At 43.7% G+C, this 22104-nt stretch overlaps 1 protein-coding gene across 1 annotated transcript in view; it reads left to right on the top strand.

Annotated features, from left to right (window-relative positions):
* LOC126285005 (glucose dehydrogenase [FAD, quinone]-like) overlaps nt 1–22104 on the top strand; it is a 65629-nt gene that overhangs the window by 35538 nt on the left and 7987 nt on the right. The window contains exon 3 of the mRNA XM_049984352.1: nt 109–311. Within this exon, the coding sequence (XP_049840309.1) occupies nt 109–311 (203 nt within the window). The remainder of the gene's footprint in view (nt 1–108; nt 312–22104) is intronic.

The raw sequence follows: 22104 nt of genomic DNA, 5'->3' as shown, positions 1-22104 counted from the left end.
CATCTCACAAAAATACTTACAAAATGTGAAAAATAACTCTGTGTTGGCCTAAGCGGATAAATCCATAACAATATATAGCATATGTGTAACACAAAAATACCTGTGCAGGGATGATTTCGAGAACTGGGCGGCTATGGGAAACAAAGGACGGTCGTATGACGAAGCGCTGCCCTTCTTCAAAAAATCGGAGGATCTGCGCTCGGAAGCCATCTGGCGGCTTCCAGATGCAGCAAAGTATCACAACCGCGGCGGACCGCTCACAGTCAGCTCCCTGGAGTACCGTTTTCCAGCACTGCAGGCATTGCAGCAAGGTAAGGCGGTCAGTCACTGTTGCCAACACTCGCTTTCAGTGTAGCAAAAGCCAGTAGTAGTAGCAGACACAAGTCTACCCACCTAAATAAGTGGTTAGAGTGACATCTCCAGAGTGGACTCCAGATGGATTACTAGTATGTCAATCACATTTGATTAGCTATTGATTGGATTTTTGGCACATATAGGGCTGGAAAAACAAAACTGGAAAGAAAAATACTTAATGCAATTTGTGCTTGACAGTCCTACTTACATCATCAGCCTCAGGTGTTGATGATGCAAACTGGGTTGCCTGTTTTAAGTTGCATGAATTATTTTTCGGGCCAGCTTTATTTTGCAAACCCTGTATAAGAAAAATTTTGAAATTTGTGGTAAGGTGTTACGGGACCAAACTGCTGAGGTCATCGATCCCTAAGCTTACACGCTATTTAATATAATTTAAACTAACTTGCCGTAAGAACGACACACACACCCATGCCCGAGGCATTAATCGAACCTCCGACAGTGGGAGCCTCTGCAGCTCCAGGTATAACCGAAGTTAATCCCTGATGACTTCACAGATTTAAGGAAGGATACGAACACAGCAATCCCTTTGGTTGAAACTTCCTGACAGATTAAAATTGTGTGCCCGACCGAGACTCGAACTCGCTGTATTGCAGTAGTTCGAGTAACGAAGATTTTTGTGAGGTAAGTGATTCATGAAAGGTATAGGATATTGTTAGTCAGGCCCATTTTTTTGTAGGGATTATTGAAAGTCAGACTGCGTTGCGCTAAAAAAAGACACTAACTACTGATAGGCATAGTTGGCAAATGAAAGATTTTGATAGAGAACAAACAATGTATTTACTTTAACAGTGTTCAAAAGTCAAAATATATATCAGTTCATGACATCCAGTCTTACAAATTTTCTTTTTCTGACGGACACACGTCCAGATCGTCCGCTCTCAAAACTCTCCCCTCTTCTACGACTGCTGGCGGCTCACCTGCAACTGCGCAACGCCACGGGCTGCTCATATCCTACTGCCCAACGCTACAATAGCAAATATTCCAACAATGAGTCCAACCAGCTACAGACTGTACACAGCACATTCAGTGATTTTCTTACAGAGCGCTACGTAGCGTTACCTAAATAAAAACTTAGATGGCATACTTACATTCGTTACGTTCAACATATCCTGTAATTCTTCTTCACTTTCACTAAAGATATGCCATCAGCGACTCGTATCATGGATAATCTTTCATCTTGAACTTTAATCCCAGTCTTAAAACTTTTTTTTTTAATTCCATCGTTGTTACTTCAATAAATAGATGGAACAGTAAGGGCGAAAGACTGTGTCCTTGTCTTACACCATTTCTAGTTAGTGTATTTCGTTCTTCGTTTCCCAGTCTTATTTTTCCCTCTTGGCTCTTGTACATATCGCACATCACCCGTTTTTCCCTATAGTCTACTCCTAATTTTCTCAGCATTTCGAACAACTTGCACCATTTCACATCGTCGAATGCTTTTTGCAGCTCTGAAAATCCTGTGACTGATGGAAAGAGGCAGTCGAATGACAAATGCCAAGAAATTTTTTCTTATGATGTAAGTTAGTTATTTCGGTTTTTCCTCTTTACTTATACTATGACAGCCTTGTTCTTGCCAAATGTCAAACCCCAGACCAACGGGACATACCCAATAGGTATGGATGAGAGAGTTAGTGAGTATACGTATGTGTAACATAAATTGACGTATCATTTCATTCCACCGACTTATAAGCTCAGTTTTTAGCACCAGAAAGGGATTATACACCTTATTATGCGATGTTTCTAGGTCAGTGGGAAGTTCCTGTAGATTCTGATGAGTGAGTTTTCAGGTATCATAAAGAGCCCTCTCTTCCGATTTCATTGACTTAAAAACTTTAATTTTTAACGCCGCCAAAGGAACTAAGGCCTCAGTACGTACTTGATACAACTGCCCGTTCCTGAGAAAAAGGGTTTTTAACAGTCGGACAGACAGATGACAGGCGTACAACAAAGCGATCATGTAAGGGTTCCGTTCTTAGCGATTGAGGCACGGAATCTTAAAAGTTGTGTAATCGATCAAGTGAACTAAAACTGATCAAAAAAAAAGTGAATGAATTATCCAATAAAAATATATTAATCTAATACAGCTGAACGCCAATGAGAGTGGCTCACACCAAAATAGGTAGCCAAAAGTGGGGCGGCAGAGAAAAATCACAGACAGTTGGAAGTAAACTGAGGACACTACTTGCATAAGTGGCCGATGATGGTACAACTTAACTCCTGCTATATTAGGTTCATTCTGTTTTTTCCTTGGTGGCGATAGTATGTCGGTAAGGGATGGTTCACAGAGAGAACACGTTTCTTATGAAACCCGTCCATGTTGCCTGAAACAAAAACGTACCTCTTTTCTGACCCAAGCACGCTAACATTGGCTGTTAATATGAAATCCATTTTTACACTTACGTTTGCCATTGTTGAATTGTTTTTCTAAAGTAAGCGATAAGTCTATAACAGTTCGCTGTAACCTTAATAACTGTTCAAATAACACTGTAGCATGCCAATGGATGCGACAGTACTGATTTGTCGAATGATTTTCTTTGTGATTTCGGACACCGGGGTGAATTCTGACAGTATGGCTTATTTGCTCTTTTCAACTGCATAGAAACAAAGAGTTACTTATTTTAATGTCCGTGCGCCAGTTATTTTAAACGCAAGAATGCTCTTATCACTTTCCACAACTTTTATTTTGCGTCACTTGTTTCCCTAGGTGAATAATTGACGAACAGTCTCAGTGTTCAGAATCCATGCGTTATCGTAAAGGTGAAAATTTCTATTGTTGCACCGAGCAGGAAGTTATTGTAACCGTAATTGTCGATGCACTCGGTAGCTAACAGCAATGAGACGATTTCTGTACGCGTTTGTCGAGTTTCTCTTGCAAGGTTACAAAATAACGACGGTTTTTGTAAACTGTGAACTGTGCGGGGTGATTTCGGACAATGGCAAGAATGTGTAAGTGCAGGAGTGGTGCTACAGTATGGTGTAATTATGACGCAGAACTTTTAGATAAAGCGGTTCGTCATGTTCAGAGTGGTAAATTGTCGTATTGAAAAGCGAGTGATTTGTATGGTATACCTAAAGCAGGCCTACAAAATAAAGTGCAGGAAGCACATCCCAATAAGTGGAAGGACAGCCAGTGCTAAATAAAGAAGAAGGCGAATTGTTGAAGCAAGGTATCTCCAGGGCTGCACATTGGGGATTTCCCTTCACTTAATTGGATATTAGATATTTATTTAAAGGATACCTTGATAAACCTGGCCGAGAAGAGAAGGAATTCCGTAATAATCTGCCAGGAGAAGAATGGGTGCATTTATTCCGCAAACGACAGTCAGAAAAGCTTTCCGTTCGCTTAAGCGAAAATATTAAACGAGCTCGTGCAAAAGTAAACAAAGAGACGGTTAAGATGTTTTTCTCCAATATCAAGGGAAAGCTGGAAAATCCCCCACCATGTGCAAAATGTCACCAAAATCAAATAAAAAGAATTAGGAAAAGGTAGTTACTGTGCGTATTCGCCCTCTATATACTGTAACTTCGGACAGAGGTTTAAAAAAGCACATGTGTCCGAAATCACCCCAATCCATGGGGCGACTTCGGACACTTTACTTAACTGCCTCAGATAAATATACCTGCACATACACTTCTGGTTATGGGATTTTTATGCGTTACACATATACCTACTTCCATAAAAATCAATTTCATCTAACAACATATACGAAAGTTACAATCAAAATAACGACAAAATCATCCCATTTGACTGTACGTCCAACTTCAATGAATAAACCTGTAAGACACTCGCTGTTGCCGTACCATTCGACAGAAAACTCTCAAACACATATTTTATCGACGTTTGTCAACTGTTCACATATTTTTGTGGGGACTCAACTGCATACGACCGTCCATACAAACCTGAACCGTAACTCTCTCCTCGCATGTAGGTGACAATTTATTTAGTTTAAGAATATGAACAATGAATTCACGGTGTTCGTATTTCAATTTCCAGGAGTGTATTTAAAATAACATCGTCCTGGAAAATTTAAGCGTAATACGGTAGGTTGGTCGGAAACGGTCTCGAAAGCTTGTAAGTATGATGAAGGGGAGGCCGTGCTGGGAAAATAACTGTTAAGAAAAATGTCGATACGTTGCGGCGTTTCCGAGTTATTTAGCATTGAAGTTTGAGGATCGGGTAATCGAGCGCGCAAACTCAAGCACCTGCACGTTCCAAAATGCGGTAACGCACAAACATCTGCGGGTTTGTGGGTCACCACTTATTGAAATGCTCATTACGAGTTAAAATGAGCCTTTTCCGGATGCGAAAAATTTAAGCTACGTAAGCAAAAGCTGCATGTGTTCGGTCTGAGGCAACCAAACGAAGAACACGTGGCTACGTTCAAAGCAAAATAACTAGGAATTACTGGTACCGACTGTCAAGCGCTAATCTGAAGTAGTATATGGTTACATTTATCTTCATTCTTTTCAGAATCATGTTTCAAAGGCTTCGATTCCCTTCTGTTCGGGTATTCCAGACACCATAGATTCCTACCACGCAATTCTGCGCTAGAAAAGTACATTCTCAGAAACTTCTCCCTCTGTTTAAGGCTTGTGTTTGATATAAATAGACTTCTTTTAGCCAGGAATGACTTATGTTCCTGTGATGGTCACCTTTTCATGTCCTTCTTGTTTCGTCCGTCATGGGTTACCTTGTGTCTGAAGTAACAGAATTACGTAACTTGATCTACTTTGTGATCACCAATTTTGATGTTAAGTTTCTCGCTATTTTAATTTCTGTTACTTCTCATTGCTTTACTCTCATTCAGTTCAATGGGTCCTGCAATTCTTCTTCACTTTTACTCAGAGCAGCTATGCCATCAGCGAATCTTATTATTGACATCCGTTCACCTTGAATTTTAATTACACTCTTTAACCTTTCCTTTATTTTCGTCATTGCTTTATCAATGTATGGGTTTGAGTGTAGGCACAAAAGACTGCATCCCTGTCTCACCCCTTTTCCATCCGAGCACTTCGTTCTAGGTCTTCCAGTATTATTGTTCCTTCTTGGTTCTTCTGTAAATTCTACAGGGATTGAACAAAAACATGGAAACACCAAAAACACAATACGTTACTACGCCTAATACAATGCAGTATCCAGTCGTCTCGAAATGGAGAAATACAGATTCCGTAGGATTTTCTCCTTTCCAAAATAAACCACAAAGTCTCAATAATGCTGAGATCTTGTGACGGTGTTGGCCAGGGGAGTTATGAAAATTTACCCTCGTGTTGAGAAAACCAGTACTGGACTACGTGAGCTGTGTGAATAGCGGCAATATTGTCTTGGGACACAGAATCACCACTGGGGTACAAACATTGTACCATGGAATAGACCTGATAGGCCATAATTATCACGCAGTTCCTTCACAGTAATTCGACCTTGTACAGTAACCAAGGAGCCCGTGGAATGCCTAGATAGTGGTGCCCAAATCCTCGCCGAACCCCCACTATGTGTCCCGCTGCAGTTCTAGGGTTAGGATAGGCCCGACGTGTTACTGCCTGTCATAAGAGACGACTAAAAGGAATCTCACACGCTTCGGCTTTTATATGATGGTTCCTATAGAGATTGGCCTAAGTTTTTGAAAATTTTCCCGAAGAGCAAGCCAGTTGGGGAAGGGCGCCTTAAATGGTGCATAGTGTCCATCGTGTGCTGAGACCTGTTGCATCCTTCGTCGACGTCGATCTGCACTTCTGCTCATTCCCCAACCGTTGGGCGAGGCCACCCTTCTGGGTGTGTATTTTTCCACCAGCTGTGCAGTATCGTTTTCTACACTCATACGAGGATACGATGATACTGGACTTGTTTGCTTGGTTGCGTCTGATATGCAGCACGGTAGCCAGTCCATTGTGGTGGGGCCGCAATGTACCCTGCTGGTTGTAGCCGCTGACCATACAGAGATCGCTATGCTGATGCCTACGCCATGAACTCCCCACGAGGATTAGATGCCGATCACCCTAGGGCATCGGAACTCCCGTTAATGTTCATCCTGCCAGGTAACCTTTTCTATGGCTGGGTGGCGCCCGTCGTGAGAGCCCCTGGTAAGAGTGGGTAGCATCAGGGTGAATGACACTGGATGAAGCGTAGTACATCATCTCTTGTTGGTGGTCAAACACCAGCAGTCTCTAAGCGTTTATGGGGTCAGTTCAACACACAGAAGTGCAACCCTAATCGTTCCCATCCCTAGCCACACCATGGGAGGAACATCAGGCTAAGGTTGGCAGCAGCTCTTATTCACCCCAGTACCTAGTATATTCGAGAGCTGATGGGGAATCTTACATGATAATGAAGCCTTAGTTTTTTGTCGAATATTTAGAGGACAAGTTTGGGGAGGTGGAGGACTTGTCCGATATGGGATCTTGACCAGTCTTGATCAAAACAGCTTCCGCTGCCCAGTCACGGACGTTACTCTCTTGTGACAAGCTGGGCGAAGTTTCTGTAACCATCACGCCCCACATCATATTAAATATGGTCCATGAAATCATGTATCACAGGGACCTTCTTTTGCAATCTGACGATAAGCTGCGCGCCAATTTAGAGCAGTGAGGTGTACATTTCATTCGGTGGTCCACCAGGGTCCGTGAGATAATCAGGTTGCCTCCTTTTCCTCCAACTTGGCCTTCGAGGGTGATACATTATCGAAGATGGTTAATGTAATGGTCTACTGCTCTGATGTAGAGCCCTATATCTGTCCCCCAATGTGGTGCTTTAAATGCAGGAGGTTTGCCCATATGTCTTCCTGCCCTACTTCCAGTTTCACATGTTGAGATTACCCATCACATCCCAATACTCAATGTACCCCACCACCCATCTATGTCAACTGCAGAGAGCACCATTCGCCTTGGTCGCCTTATTGCCGGATTCTCCAGAAATAAAGGAAAATCATGGAGTACAAGACCCTGGAGGACTGACCTACACTGAGGCTAAGAGGAAATTTAACGCCTACATCCTGTACGTATCACATCATCTTATGCCGCCGCTACAACAGTTCTAGAGCCATCAGCTCTGCCAACCCCAGTCACTTCTCAGAGCCAGAAGACTACACCTGCACCATCTACTTTGGGAGCAACACCCTCAACCATCGGGAATATCAGTCCCCATTTCTCAGCCAGAGAATTGTGTCTTCTTAACCTCCTCTCGCTAGGAAAGGGTCCCTTGGGTCACTCCCTTCCCAGGTTTCTGACAGTGGGAAAGATGACACCCACTAGAGGCTGAAGAGCCAAGAAGCAGCTGGTTGTAGGGTTTCACACTCATCCTCAGTCCTGGAGAATGAATCAGTGAAGTTCTCCCAGCCATTGGAACCCAAGGGGCAACGAGAGAAATCCAAAAAAAAGATCCCCAAGACCAAGTGAATTGCGGTGGCACCCACACCACCGCTGCCTACAAGCTCTGCATCTGCAGATGAGGTGGAGATTCTGATATCCATTGAGGTGAGGACCTAGATCTCTTCAAACCCACAGACACAAATGATATAAACTGCTAAGTCAGTAAGTCGGTGGCAGCAAGTGACCCAGAGGCGTAAACTGCGTCATTGAATGTTCCATGCCTACCCAATCTCACGATGACATCATCCTCCAGTGGAATTGCGGCGGTTTTTTTCACCACCTGGCTGAGCTACAGCAACTGTTAAGCTTTACACCTGTTTTCTGTATTGCTCTCCAGGAAACGTTTTTTCCGGCAATGAGGACCCCTGCCCTCTGCAGTTATAAGGGATATTACTAGAACCGTAGCGACTATTATGGAGTATCAGGTAGAGTTTGCTTCTATGTCCTAAACTCAGTCTGCAGTGAAACTGTGCCTTTTGAGACCCCTCTTGAAGCTGTAGCTGTCAGAATAAGAATGACGCAGGAAATAACTGTCTGCAATGTATATCTTCCTCCAGATGGTGCAGTACCTCTGAATGTATTAGCTGCACTGATTGATCTCGTCATCTTTAACCTGATCTGGGGCGATGGCGTCTTTCCATCGCAATGTCAGAATAAGAATGACGCAGGAAATAACTGTCTGCAATGTATATCTTCCTCCAGATGGTGCAGTACCTCTGAATGTATTAGCTGCACTGATTGATCTCGTCATCTTTAACCTGATCTGGGGCGATGGCGTCTTTCCATCGCAATGGCGGGACAGCACCATCGTTCCGGTGCAGAAGCCCGGTAAAAACACGCTTGATGTCGATAGCTACCAGCCCATCACCCACACCAACGATCTTTGTAAGCTGCTGGAACGTATGCTGTCTCGGCAGATAGGTTGGCTCCTGGAGTCATGTGGCCTACTAGCTCCATGCCTGGGTGGTTTCCGCCAGGTTCTCTCTACCATGAATAATCTTCTATCCATCGAGTCTGCCATCTGACAGCGTTTTCCAGACGCCAACACCTGGTTGCCATCTTGATTTACGAAAAGCCTATGACACGACCTAGCAACATCATATCCTTGCCACATTATACGAGTGCAGTCTCTGATGACCGCTCTGGATTTTTGTCCTAAATTTCCTGTTGCTACGTACTTTCCGTGTACAATTTGGTGCCTCCCATAGTTCCCCCGCATTTCCAGGAGTATGTTCCCACAGGATTCCGTATTGAGTTTATCTCCATTTTTGTGGCTATTAATCGTCTAACGGCTGTCCATCTCACCTTCTCTGTATGTAGACAACTTCTGCATTTCATACTGCTCCACCAGTTCTGGTGTTGCTGAGCTGCGCCTACAGGGAGCCATCCACAAGGCGCAGTCATCGTCTCTAGCCCATGGTTTTCAGTTTTCGGCCGCAAAGTCGTGTGTTATGCACTTCTGTCGGCGTCATACTCATCGGGAACCAGTACTTTACCTTCATGACGACCCACACCCTATAGTGAAGACATATCTATTCTTAGGACGGGTTTCCGATGCCCATTTGACTTGGTTTCCTCACCTTAGTCAGCTTAAGCAGAAGTGCTGGCAGCACCCTAGTTCCCTCCGCTGCCTGAGCAACACCAACTGAGGTGCAAATTGCTCTACACTGTGCAGCTCTACAGAGTTCAATCCCGCGTTGACCATGGGAGTCTGGTTTATTGTTTGGCAGCGCCCTCAGCGTTGCGTTTACTCAACCCATTGCACCACTTTGGCATTCGCCTAACGACAGAAGGTTTTAGGACGAGTCTGATGACCAGTGTCCTGGTGAAGGCCAGAGTGTCTCCATTGCAGGCTAGACGTGCCCAACTCCTGGCCAGTTACATTGCACGCTTTCCTAGTTCTCCTGTGCATCTCAATTGCCTTTTCCCACACCCACGGTGATTCATCTCCCGCATCGGCGGCCCAGGTCAGGGCTTCCAATGGCAGTTTTGTGTCCTATGCCTTTTTTCCGAACTGGAGTCCTTGCCTTCACCACGTATACTTGATGTCCATTCACATACACCTCCATGATGTACATCTAGGCCGCGGCTTCGCCTTGATAGTTCACATGGGGATAAGGACTCAGTTAATCCCGCAGCTCTTCGCTGCCACTTCCTCTCGGTTCTTGACATGTACCGACTCCATGAATTGGTTTACACCGTCGACTCGATGGATGACGATCACGTCGGCTTCGCGTATGTCCATGGAGGACACAGTGAACAGCATTCCTTGCCCAATGGCTGCAGTGTTTTCACTGCCGGGCTGGTGATTATATCTCGTGCTGTTGAGCACATCCGTTCATGCCCTGGGGAGTCGTTTCTTGTGTGTACTGACTCCTTGAGCAGCATACAAGCTATCGACCAGTGCTACTCTTCTCATTCTTTGGTAGCGACCATCTAGGAGTTCATCTATGCCTTGGAACGGTCCAGTCGTTCAGTGGCGTTTGTCTGGACCTCAGGTCACGTCGGAATCCCAGGCAACGAACTTGCCGACAGGCTCGCCAAACAGGCTATGCGGAAACCGCTAATAGAGATCGGTTTCTCAGCGACTGACTTGCGTTCAGTACTATGCCGCAAGGTTTTGCGTCTTTGGGAGACGGAATGGGAGCACCTCAGTACGCACAACAATCTGTGTGCCATTAAGGAGACTACGAATGTGTGGAAGACCTCCACGCGTGCCTCTCGCAGGGACTCTGTGACTCTCTGTCAGCTCCGCATTGGCCACGCTTGGCTGAAACACGGCTACCTCCTGCGCCTTGATGATGCACCTCAATGTCGGTGCGGCGTCCGGCTGATAGTGGCCCGTATCTTGGTGAGCTGTTCCTCTTTGGCTGCTCTGAGACGAAGTTTTCAGTTACCGGACTCGTAGCCATTAATTGTAGCTGGCAACTCCTTCTCGGCTAATTTAGTTATATACACTCCTGAAAATGGGAAAAAGAACACATTGACACCGGTGTGTGAGACCCACCATACTTGCTCCGGACACTGCGAGAGGGCTGTACAAGCAATGATCACACGCACGGCACAGCGGACACACCAGGAACCGCGGTGTTGGCCGTCGAATGGCGCTAGCTGCGCAGCATTTGTGCACCGCCGCCGTTAGTGTCAGCCAGTTTGCCGTGGCATACGGAGCTCCATCGCAGTCTTTAACACTGGTAGCATGCCGCGACAGCGTGGGCGCGAACCGTATGTGCAATTGACGGACTTTGAGCGAGGGCGTATAGTGGGCATGCGGGAGGCCGGGTGGACGTACCGCCGAATTGCTCAACACGTGGGGCGTGAGGTCTCCACAGTACATCGATGTTGTCGCCAGTGGTCGGCGGACGGTGCACGTGCCCGTCGACCTGGGACCGGACGGCAGCGACGCACGGATGCACGCCAAGACCGTAGGATCCTAAGCAGTGCCGTACGGGACCGCACCGCCACTTCCCAGCAAATTAGGGACACTGTTGCTCCTGGGGTATCGGCGAGGACCATTCGCAACCGTCTCCATGAAGCTGGGCTACGGTCCCGCACACCGTTAGGCCGTCTTCCGCTCACGCCCCAACATCGTGCAGCCCGCCTCCAGTGGTGTCGCGACAGGCGTGAATGGAGGGACGAATGGAGACGTGTCGTCTTCAGCGATGAGAGTCGCTTCTGCCTTGGTGCCAATGATGGTCGTATGCGTGTTTGGCGCCGTGCAGGTGAGCGCCACAATCAGGACTGCCTACGACCGAGGCACACAGGGCCAACACCCGGCATCATGGTGTGGGGAGCGATCACCTACACTGGCCGTACACCTCTGGTGATCGTAGAGGGAACACTGAATAGTGCACGGTACATCCAAACCGTCATCGAACCCACCGTTCTACCATTCCTAGACCGGCAAGGGAACTTGCTGTTCCAACAGGACAATGCACGTCCGCATGTATCCCGTGCCACCCAACGTGCTCTAGGAGGTGTACGTCAACTACCCTGGCCAGCTAGATCTCCGGATCTGTCCCCCATTGAGCATGTTTGGGACTGGATGAAGCGTCGTCTCACGCGGTCTGCACGTCCAGCACGAACGCTGGTCCAGCTGAGGCGCCAGGTGGAAATGGCATGGCAAGCCGCTCCACAGGACTACATCCAGCATCTCTACGATCGTCTCCATGGGAGAATAGCAGCCTGCATTGCTGCGAAAGGTGGATATACACTGTACTAGTGCCGACATTGTGCATGCTCTGTTGCCTGTGTCTCTGTGCCTGTGGTTCTGTCAGTGTGATCATGTGATGTATCTAACTCCAGGAATGTGTCAATAAAGTTTCCCCTTCCTGAGACAATGAATTCACGGTGTTCTTATTTCAATTTCCAGGAGTGTATTTTATAAATGACGGTGGGTTTTATCATTCTATATGTTTCAGCGCATGTCCTTTGTCCCTTTATGTTCTCCACTCTAATGTTTTTAGGCTGGATGTTTTAATGTGTCACAGAGTGGCTGGCTTTTCCTTTTTATTATCGTGGCCGGCCAGCCACGGTCATCGGCTCTCCTGCTTTTATCCCTTCTACCTGTTTCTTGCTTCTCTCTGTGGTTTTCTTTCCTGTTTTGTCCATAGTAGCGTTGGTTGTCCTTCTGTCACTCTTCTGGTTCCTTGATTCTCTTGTTATTGTGCTGTGGGTCTCCATTCTTTTCTTCTTTCCCCTGTGTAATTATTTTACAGCGGACAAGGGACCGATGACCTCACAGTTTGGTCCCTCCCCCCCCCCCCCCTTTACACCAACAAACCAACCACCATGTGGGATGTAATCTCGGTCAGAATTTGGAAACAATGTGAAACAAGTCTCATTCGACTAAATAACATTCTTCCATTGTTCCATAGTCCAGGTTTTATGGCTTCATCGCCACATTTTCCTGTAGCAAACATTTCCATCACAGATGAGTGCTTTCGGATTTCCAGCTCGCTCTGCATATCCCAGCTTATGGATACGTGCTGTTGTTTTTGTGCTGGTAGGCTGCTCCACTGCAACATTCATTTCTGGTGTGAATTTTACAGTTTAGCTTGAAGACAACAAAAAACCTACACCATGACAATACACAGATTAATAAACAATATGGATTCAAGTTTTGTGTTAGAACATGCTAATAAGTAAACTGTACTTAAAGGGTAGAATTATAAGGATTCCTACAGATTAGTATAGGGCAACATACACCATTAAATAAAAAGGAGCAAAACACTATTTACGATGTATGGTAAGTCATCATTTAACGTTGAAATCTGAGAAAATACTATTTCAATTATGTGTGGGTGGTAATACGCATGAACATATAAGAACGATGGTTAGGATATTGCAATTCGTATGGCAGCATTTGCATTACTAAAGTGGTAACAGCGCCTATTTAGTACGATTTTGTTTCTATAGGTCACTGAGATCACATGTGGACAATTGGAAAAAGGGTTTGTTGGTTGAGGAAGTAAGTTTGGCATAAACGTATTCAGATAGGGACCGGATTCCCTCCGAAATAATATGTATTTTTAAATTATTGTGAACCGTTGTGTTTCTTACGAATTATGGAGCATTCAATGTGATTCTCAATGCCTTATTTCGAATAACCTGAAGTTTGTTAAGGTGTGTAGACGGTCTGTGTCTGTATATAGGGGCTTGATATTAGGAGTCATTACCCCGTTTTTGGAGAAGACCATCCGTTCATTAAAGGATATAAGGCCGCTAATATACTGTTTACTTTTTACGCTAAGTCGGTTATACCTTGCTTAAAGGTAAAACGTCGATCCCGGTAAACTCCAAGGTACCTGGCGGAGTCAGTCGAAGGAATACCTCCATTCAGTAGCAGCAGTGGGGTGTGTAAATCCTGTCTTTATCTGGTGTAAAATGTAGCTTCACATTTGCCCAAGTTTATTTTGACCCAACATGACGTCAACCACTTTTCAAGCAATAGTAGAGATCGTTGGAGTTTGTTATAAGTGTTCAATACGTTTTTGTAGGTGTAATACACCGCTGTATCATGAGCTGTATCATGACAGATAGATATATGTTTAGTGATAAATAATAATTTTTGCAGGCAAGGTCATGTGTTGAAATACTTTTATTTCCTAAGTGGGCGGCTTCGACAGGTCTAGCTGCATTCTTCAGATCTTCTGGGAACAGTGTTACTCTGCATAAAATATCAACATGTGAAACTTAAAAGTATGTTAAACAGTGTCTGTATTGTGGTTCTTAGGTGTTTGTAATGTACTCGTAGATATCAGAAGCTGAGTCACGAACGAATACGCTAAAAGTACGGTCTTTAAGGTAATTACTAATTAATTTGACAACACACAGTGCGCCTATCAATTTTATTACCTTGTACAATAAACTATTATACCATATTTTATCGAAGACTTGAGCAATATCCTGGTATATAATTGCCGTGGATTTAGCGTCAATGTAACCATTTGTAACTGCATCTTCAAGCCGCAGCAACTGTGATGGAGCCGGCCAGAGAGGCCGAGCGGTTCTAGACGCTACAGTCGCACGTTCGAATCCTGCCTCGGGCATGGATGTGTGTGATATCCTTAGGTTAGTTAGGTTTAAGTAGTTCTATGTTCTAGGGGACTGATGACCTCAGGAGTTAAGTCCCATAGTGCTCAGAGCCAATTGAACTGTAATGGAGCTTAAGGTGTTGGACGAAATCCTAGCTGGATATTTGGTAGAAATTATTTCTCGTTAAATTTTTTGTAGAGTATAATAAGTATGATCCGTTCAGCTATTATAGAAATAATTGGCAAGAGACTACATCAATCACAGTTCCCAGTTAATATTCCTGAGTGTCTGTATTGTATCTTTTGTTGGTTATCTATCTCCAACAATGCTACTAACGGGTTATGATCAAAAGTATGGTGCAAAGAATACCTACACCTATAAGGGCTGGCAGATTTTTATAATGGACGGCATCAAGAATGTCCGGTAAGAACGCAGTATTTGTAGGGTGGTAAGATCTTCATTCAATGAAGACGTTAATAGGTTCACACTAATTGCTTCCAATTAACGGTTTGCGGGAGAAACACTACCAAGTGCTGCATGTTTTGCTGCACTGGAATGACAGTACCGCCGCCTCATCAGAGCTGTCTATCAGTGCGATAACATTTAAATAATGAAATGTTGAAAGTTTTTGAAGGTCCCAAGTTGTACTGAGACGGGTAAGTCCTCAGGCACGGACAGACAAATTCGATCGAATTCGCAGGTCGCTTATGCGCAGCCTAAAATAAAAGACTCGAAGACATTCTGGTTCACCAGACCCGCTTGTTTGAGAACCACACCTAAATTGAGTGAGTCACAATCGGCTCATAATTGACGAAATCTACAGATAATAGTAAACTGCGCATTTTTCATCATATATGGCGCCAGAAAGCACATATATTCCTAGAAATACAGGAGAGAAACTTTTAGAAGTGCTGCATATACAGGATGTTCGGAAATTCCCATTACAGGCTCCTTGGGGTGGTACATAAATTTTGAATAGGAACCCATGTCCGGAAAAGTAACGTTTAAGTGCTACAGCCGTTTGAAAACTTGTTTGCAAGGTAGGTAAAAACGTTAGTCACGGTGGTATTTGGTTAAGATGGTCCGGCGGATGTGATTTCACGTCTTTCTTACTTCTCCGACCCGTGCCGAGCCTCATTCACGTGCCGGTGAGTGTTGGAGTAACATGGTTGAGTACACGTTTGCAGAATACACCGATACGATTAATCTGAATGGCGAAGCTCATCGTAATGGAAGAGCTGCTCGTTGCCTTTAACGAGCTCGTTACGCACAACGTTGGATTCTATCGCATGCCATTTGCACCATAATTACGCAACAGCTTCGAGTAACAGGTACCTTCACCGTCAGCAGGCGTGACTGTGGTCCTCCAAGCAGACGCCGCGCACCCGGAATGGAAGAGGCCGAACTGCGTCACGTTGGAGAGAACTCGTCAGTACACTAGCAAATTCTTCCGCTGTTAATGAGACATTTATAAGACAAGTGATGTTCTGAGTGATGCCCAATCAATTACCTGTAAAAGAGGTCGCTTTACTAACATGTTTTCTAATCTTTGTATCGCGGAAACAGTACGTTTTCGGACAACTTTTCCAATTCAAAATGTTACCTACTCACTCCTCTCTACAGGTCCTAGAAGTATGTAACGAGAGTTTCCAAGCACGCTGTATGGACTCAAGGTGAACGCTAATCCGTGAAAGTGCTCCTTGCGTAGGCTTAGATGCAAGTGGTTCAAATGGCTCTGAGCCCTATAGGACTTAACGTCTACGGTCATCAGTCCCCTAGAACTTAGAACTACTGAAACCTAACTAACCTAAGGACATCACATAACAACCAGCCATCACGAGGCAGAGAAAATGCCTGACCCCGCCGGGAATCGAACTCGGGATCCCGGGCGTGGGAAGCGAGAACGCTACCGCACGACCACGAGCTGCGGGGTCGCAGGCGTAGAAGCGGAGAACCCGAGCTCAATTCCCAATCACATTCGACAGCTTGTTGATTTGTTTTTATTTCCAGGTAGAAACTGGTGACAACAGTAGAGTGTAATAAGCTGAAGAAATCAATAAGGTAGCCAAATAAATTCAATAAGGTAGGCAAAGACCAGTAACAAATTAAAATGTTTATTCTAATTGTACGAAAACAATTTCGAGTAAGACCGATGCGAATTCTTCGCAAGCAGTCACACAAACTAACGGGCGAAACTAGACTACATTAAGGTGCGGAACAGATTTCTGTGTCGCTGTTTCAGAACTGCAGTGTGCTTCAGGAAATCCAACGAGAATATCCCAGCCACATGAAAACAGTAACAATTCGTAGCGTAACTCACTATCAGCTGGCAGCACCGATTTTTCTGGGAGATGCTGTCGTATGTGCCGGACACACCAAAATTAATTTCCGGAAAAGAAATATTTAACACGTAAACCAAATTTGTTCTCTGCCGAATCCTCGAAAGGACCAATGTAATTGGGCGAAGATACTTTTGATTAGATGTTGTTCCTTGCTCTAGTATATTTACTTCGAATTTTTATATAACTAGTAACACACCGGTGGTTGCCGGAAGGAAAGTATGAACACTTAACAGAATGAGCTGTAAGTGGGCCAGAATTAAAATTTTATTTCTTTACTAACCAAAGTCGATCGAGAAATTTATTTGCCTATCTTGTTACAATTTCGTATTGTTTCTTTTATCTTATAAATCTTCCTACTCCTATCAAATTCGTTGCGAAAAAACTTCAAACAAAAGACACAGCAAAATTTATTAGGGAGTCGAAAACGGGTTTGCTGAATGGCTTGATCTCAACATTAGCGGAGCTTTGGTTGAGCCGCGCTTACCTTGTGGGTACATAACGGGCAGTCGCAAAATCATGTTCAAATGCAACATCCCTAATATACAATTGCATCAAAATTTCAGTCTTAATCGGTTTACTAAAGGCACCAGTAGCACCTACTACTATCACTAACGTAACAGGCAATTCACCCACATCAGTCACCGTTATATTTCGCTCACAGAAAGACTGTGACACAACACTGACTTCCACTATCAGTTAACGCCTGAGTTTCCATTCCGTATTCACTAATAAGTATCGTAATTTGATCACATCGCTTCTGTTCATTACACTTCTCTTCCTATAACAGGGCTAGTTCCAGTCGCAAATCACTCCACAAGGCGTCATTCCGTCTACATAACTTATCCGAGGGTTTCTTCCGTCTTCCCCTGTTTATTTCTTCCATCTGACACAAAAACATACGTGAATACATCCTTACTTAACTGATCGGTAGGCTCACTTCATCGTTATCATCGCCTTCGCGAATCACATCTGGAATCACATCTGCTTTGACATCGTATAGTTTACAACCACCTGTTTCGCTCATTAATTTTATTCGGCTGTCGTAATCTACGTATTCAAGCTGCACACCACTGTTTCCGGTTGCTAGATCAAATATGCCAAATTCGACTGAGTCGGGAATGGCATCTACAAAACATCTACTCATCTGCACATCACGTGCACCCTCAAAAATGGTTCAAATGGCTCTGATCACTATGGGACTTAACTTCTGAGGTCATCAGTCCCCTAGAATTTAGAACTATTTAAACCTAACTAACCTAAAGACATCACAAACATCCATGCCCGAGGCAGGATTCGAACCTGCGACCGTAGCGGTGGCGTGCTCGCTCCCACCGTTATACACACTTTATAATTATTGTCGTCCACCACACTGATTCCGTTTCGCACCAGGACTTACTGTCATATTTCTTTTCGACTCCTCTGTCCCTCACACATTTCGACAACTGCTTCAGCCATTCCCTATCATTGCCTACTGTTCAGACTTAGTTAACGGCAGTAACTTGCGTCTCCACCACCAGACACTGTTGCCTTATCGGCGCCGCTGTATCACTTGTACGCGCCATACCCGAAGTCGCTTCGCCATCCCAATTAATTTCATTTGCTATCGCTTCTGATATGTCCTGTACACGAAGTTCATTGCCCTTGCATTGTTTCCTAGCAGTCTTCCGAGCAGTAATTTTCGCAAACTCGGCCGTTAAGACTACTTCTTCCGCGACCGCCACCTCTTCCTCCTCTCCTACCTACAGTTATGTGAGCGCGTCTTATATCATCTCACGTCGAACTCATTGTGAAGCTTACTGTTTTGGGTATTGTTGAAATTGTCTCTGTTCTTATTACTGTTTCCACCGTGGTACCCAGTGTCACTGTCGCGGCGCCACGCGTCATCGTCATCTGCTTCCTGCAGGAAGATGTATCACCGTTTTCGTCCATAAGATAGCCTCGGACACATCACGTTAATTTTCCGCGAAGTACCGTTAACACATTCTTCTTTGACGTCTGAACCATCACATATTCAACTTCTTTAGTACATTCTCGCAATCTTTACTAGGTCGGTATAGAAAAGCTTGCATAAATTCCTGGAAAACATGTCCTGTTCATCACCAGACCAGTTTTTTTCCTCAAATTTGCTGAATCATTCCTTCAAATTTCAGCAGTCGTCAGTGACACCCACTACCCAGCTAATTGTGTTCCCTATTATCTCCGTCCCTGCTATTCTCATTCGATCCTCTTCAGGCAATGCTAAAGGGGTTATCTTTCTGCATGCGTTCATGAAAATGACGGGGTTGATCCCTGGCTTTGAATCGAAGTTTCCAATTTCGAAACTACGATGACTAGGATATGCCCCTCCTAACTTGAACGTAGTAGCCAAATTCTTTACCCTTTCTAGATTTTTTATCTATTCTTCGATTTTATTAGTTTTAGATCTCAAACTCTCTACTTCCTTAGTTTTGAACTCCCCAAGTTTGTGGTGTAGCTGAGCTTCTAACGAATGAGTTTTATTCCGAACATCAGTAGCAATCGCCTCTACGGTTTCTTTTAATTTCTATTCTGTTTCTCTCTGAATCCTTCCGATTTGTCGCTTCCAAGTTCTTACAGATAGATCCAATTCACTATGGATTTTCGTCTGCTCCTTACTCAGTGTTTTAATTTCCTGATTTACTTTAATCTCTAAATCCCTAAGAATCGAATTGACATCTTCAGTTAGTTTTATACTCGCTGTATCGTTAAAATCCCCTTTTGCTTTTTATTTCATTGCTTATAGATTTCTTTAGAGCCACCATTTCATCATCAAACTTGTCACCTAACTCACGTACTTCCTCTGTTATATTATCCTCCAAATCTTTGCATACTGAAGAAGATATTTCACTTTTAACAAACCCGTATAAGTTCTTAAACCACTCTCTCCAAACTCATTCTATCTTCCATTGAACCCATATTAGTTTTCAACAAAGTCTTCATCGAACTCATCCTGTCATTTACTGAGCTTATATCCGCTTTCATTGAACTCATCATTTGAGATAACTTACTTCAATTGTCGAAGTTCAAACGGCATGCCTGATTTAGTAATGGCTCCACTTTTGTTTCTGTCTGTCTCCTGTAAATAATTCTCACTCTCCTGAAGATTTCTCCGGAATTCTCCTGATAATGATCATAAATCTCTTGCTTTGTAGCTACATGGTTTACGTCTTCCATATTTATTGAGACACCAACCCAATGTCGTTACTCAGCTCACCGTTCAACAATCCCAAGCTCGGCCCATACGTTTGTGGCTGCCGCCCCGCCGGCATTGTCGAGTTCAACATTTATGCTTTTATATGATTTAACTAAAAATCCACCAACTAATATTAATTTTAAAATCAAATTAGCAAGTTTCAGGGCAATGGATAATCACAAGATTGAAATCGTCGTGTCATGCAGCGCCCTGTATAACACCCCTGGGTGGTAGACTAATTAAAGAACCAGCGTCTTGTTAATGGTTTGATATTAATTTAGAGTAACGCATCGAATCCAAAGTGACAGTATTACCCAGAAGAAGTCTAGTGCAGTCATAACTTGACCGTTATAGTGCGGTTTACTTTGCGCAAGAATATCGGCGGAAATAAAGAATACACAAAAGAATACGAAAACTTGTTAGTGAAATTTTGGTACGAAATGATGAATTAATTTTAACTCTGTTTGGAAATTACTGCGAATGAGCAGTCGCCGGCTCACTTAGTATCAGTGAAATCAATGAAAACCCTTGACTTTGAAATTAAATCTCGATGCTATTGTAGCTTATTGGCACGCGTGGACAATCTCAAAGGCACTGACTCGCGCTCAATACCAAAACAATAATCACCCAGAAAAATTCCAGTCAATGACAAAAGCAAACTTGTAACTACTTCATGAAATTAATTACTAGTTCTTTACACTAGCAGTTACGTAACAAATTAACTGCATTTCTCACTGTAACTCTGTCCATCCCTGGAAGCTGAGTGGTCAGCGCGATGAAATGTTATGCCTAACGGCCCGGGTTCGATTCCCTACTGGGTCAGAGATTTTCTCCGCTCTGGGACTGGGTGCTGTGTTGTCCTTATCATCACCCTTTCATCCCCATCGAAACGCAAGTCGCCGAAGTGGCGTCAACTCGAAAGACTTACACCAGGCGAACGGTCTACCCGACGGGAGGCCCTAGCCACACATCATCATTATCAACACTAATTCTAACAGGTGTTTAACTATTTTGTAAAAGTTAAACTTTGCTAAAAGAATAATTTTAGCATTTAAATAGATTGTTCTACAACAATACCTGGTTTTTAAAATGATTACAAAGATCACTACTTTGACTTATTGTTAGATAAATTACTTCTCATACAAAATTGCCTAAACATGAAGTACTGTTAAATATACTGCGTTGTCAAATAACTTGTCAATAATCAGCAATTAATTAACATATTTAGAAAACTAACTTTTTGTTACATAACATACTTCTCACACAAAACTGCATGAAGATGAAATATTGTAAACTATATTTCCCTGTCGAATTATCTGTCAATAATCCGCACTTAATTAGCAACTACAAGAAAACTAACTTTCTTTTTTCACATTCATTTAAACTATTAATCGATTCGATGAACTTCACTCTTCTTATCATTTACTTTTCACATTTTCCATATAGCCATCTCGTACTAGTTCCCCTACACTTCCTGTTTATTTCATTCCTAAGTGACTTGAGTTTCTGTACCTCAAAAGCTTTGTACTGTCTTCTTTCGTCAATGAACTGATGTATTTCTTCTGTTACATGTGGTTTCTTCGCAGTACCTATGCTTTTCTCTGTAGCTTGTGTGATTAGCCTCCTTTGGAGATATTCATTCCTGTTCGACTGAACTGCCTACTGACCTCTCTATTGTCACAGTATCTATAGCCTCAAAGAATTTCAAGTGGAACTCTTCATCTGTTAATACTTCCGTATCCCACCTCCTTCTGTCCAGTCTCTAGGTTGATAATGAGATCGGTGTCCCGTTCCCTAGATGTGTTGGTATACAGAAGATGTGACAACATTCTAGGACACAGTGTGCATAGAACGGCTACTAACACAAATAGGTATTTAGATGCCACTTTGCACCAGTACCCAGCTCAGAATAAAGCAGTGTTAAACACTCTGACTATCCTGTGCTTCCCGTATCAGAGACGACAACAGCTTGGAATAGGAACTGCATTTTTAAAGAAGACAATGAAGGCCAATGGCTGAAAAAGATTGCCCTTAAACATGCATTTTAAGAGTAATATTTATTACGCGAATAGGGAGGATGGGAACCACCTTCTTACTCTGTTAAGTTACCCTTTGTTATGGGTCACTGACCACATATGCAAAATTTTAAGAAAAAAATAGCATTCAGACTATTTTGGCCAGTCAAAACGAAGAGAAAGACGTTTTCCGACGGAAAACAGATGCACCTGATTGCTTCACACTCCGGGTGTCTTTGAAATGACGTGAGGCTGCGGAAAA

This window comes from Schistocerca gregaria, chromosome 1, assembly GCF_023897955.1.
Source record: "Schistocerca gregaria isolate iqSchGreg1 chromosome 1, iqSchGreg1.2, whole genome shotgun sequence".
NCBI lineage: Eukaryota > Metazoa > Arthropoda > Insecta > Orthoptera > Acrididae > Schistocerca > Schistocerca gregaria.
The sequence above is the reverse complement of the archived record's forward strand: the minus strand, read 5'-3'. Positions and strand labels throughout refer to the sequence as shown.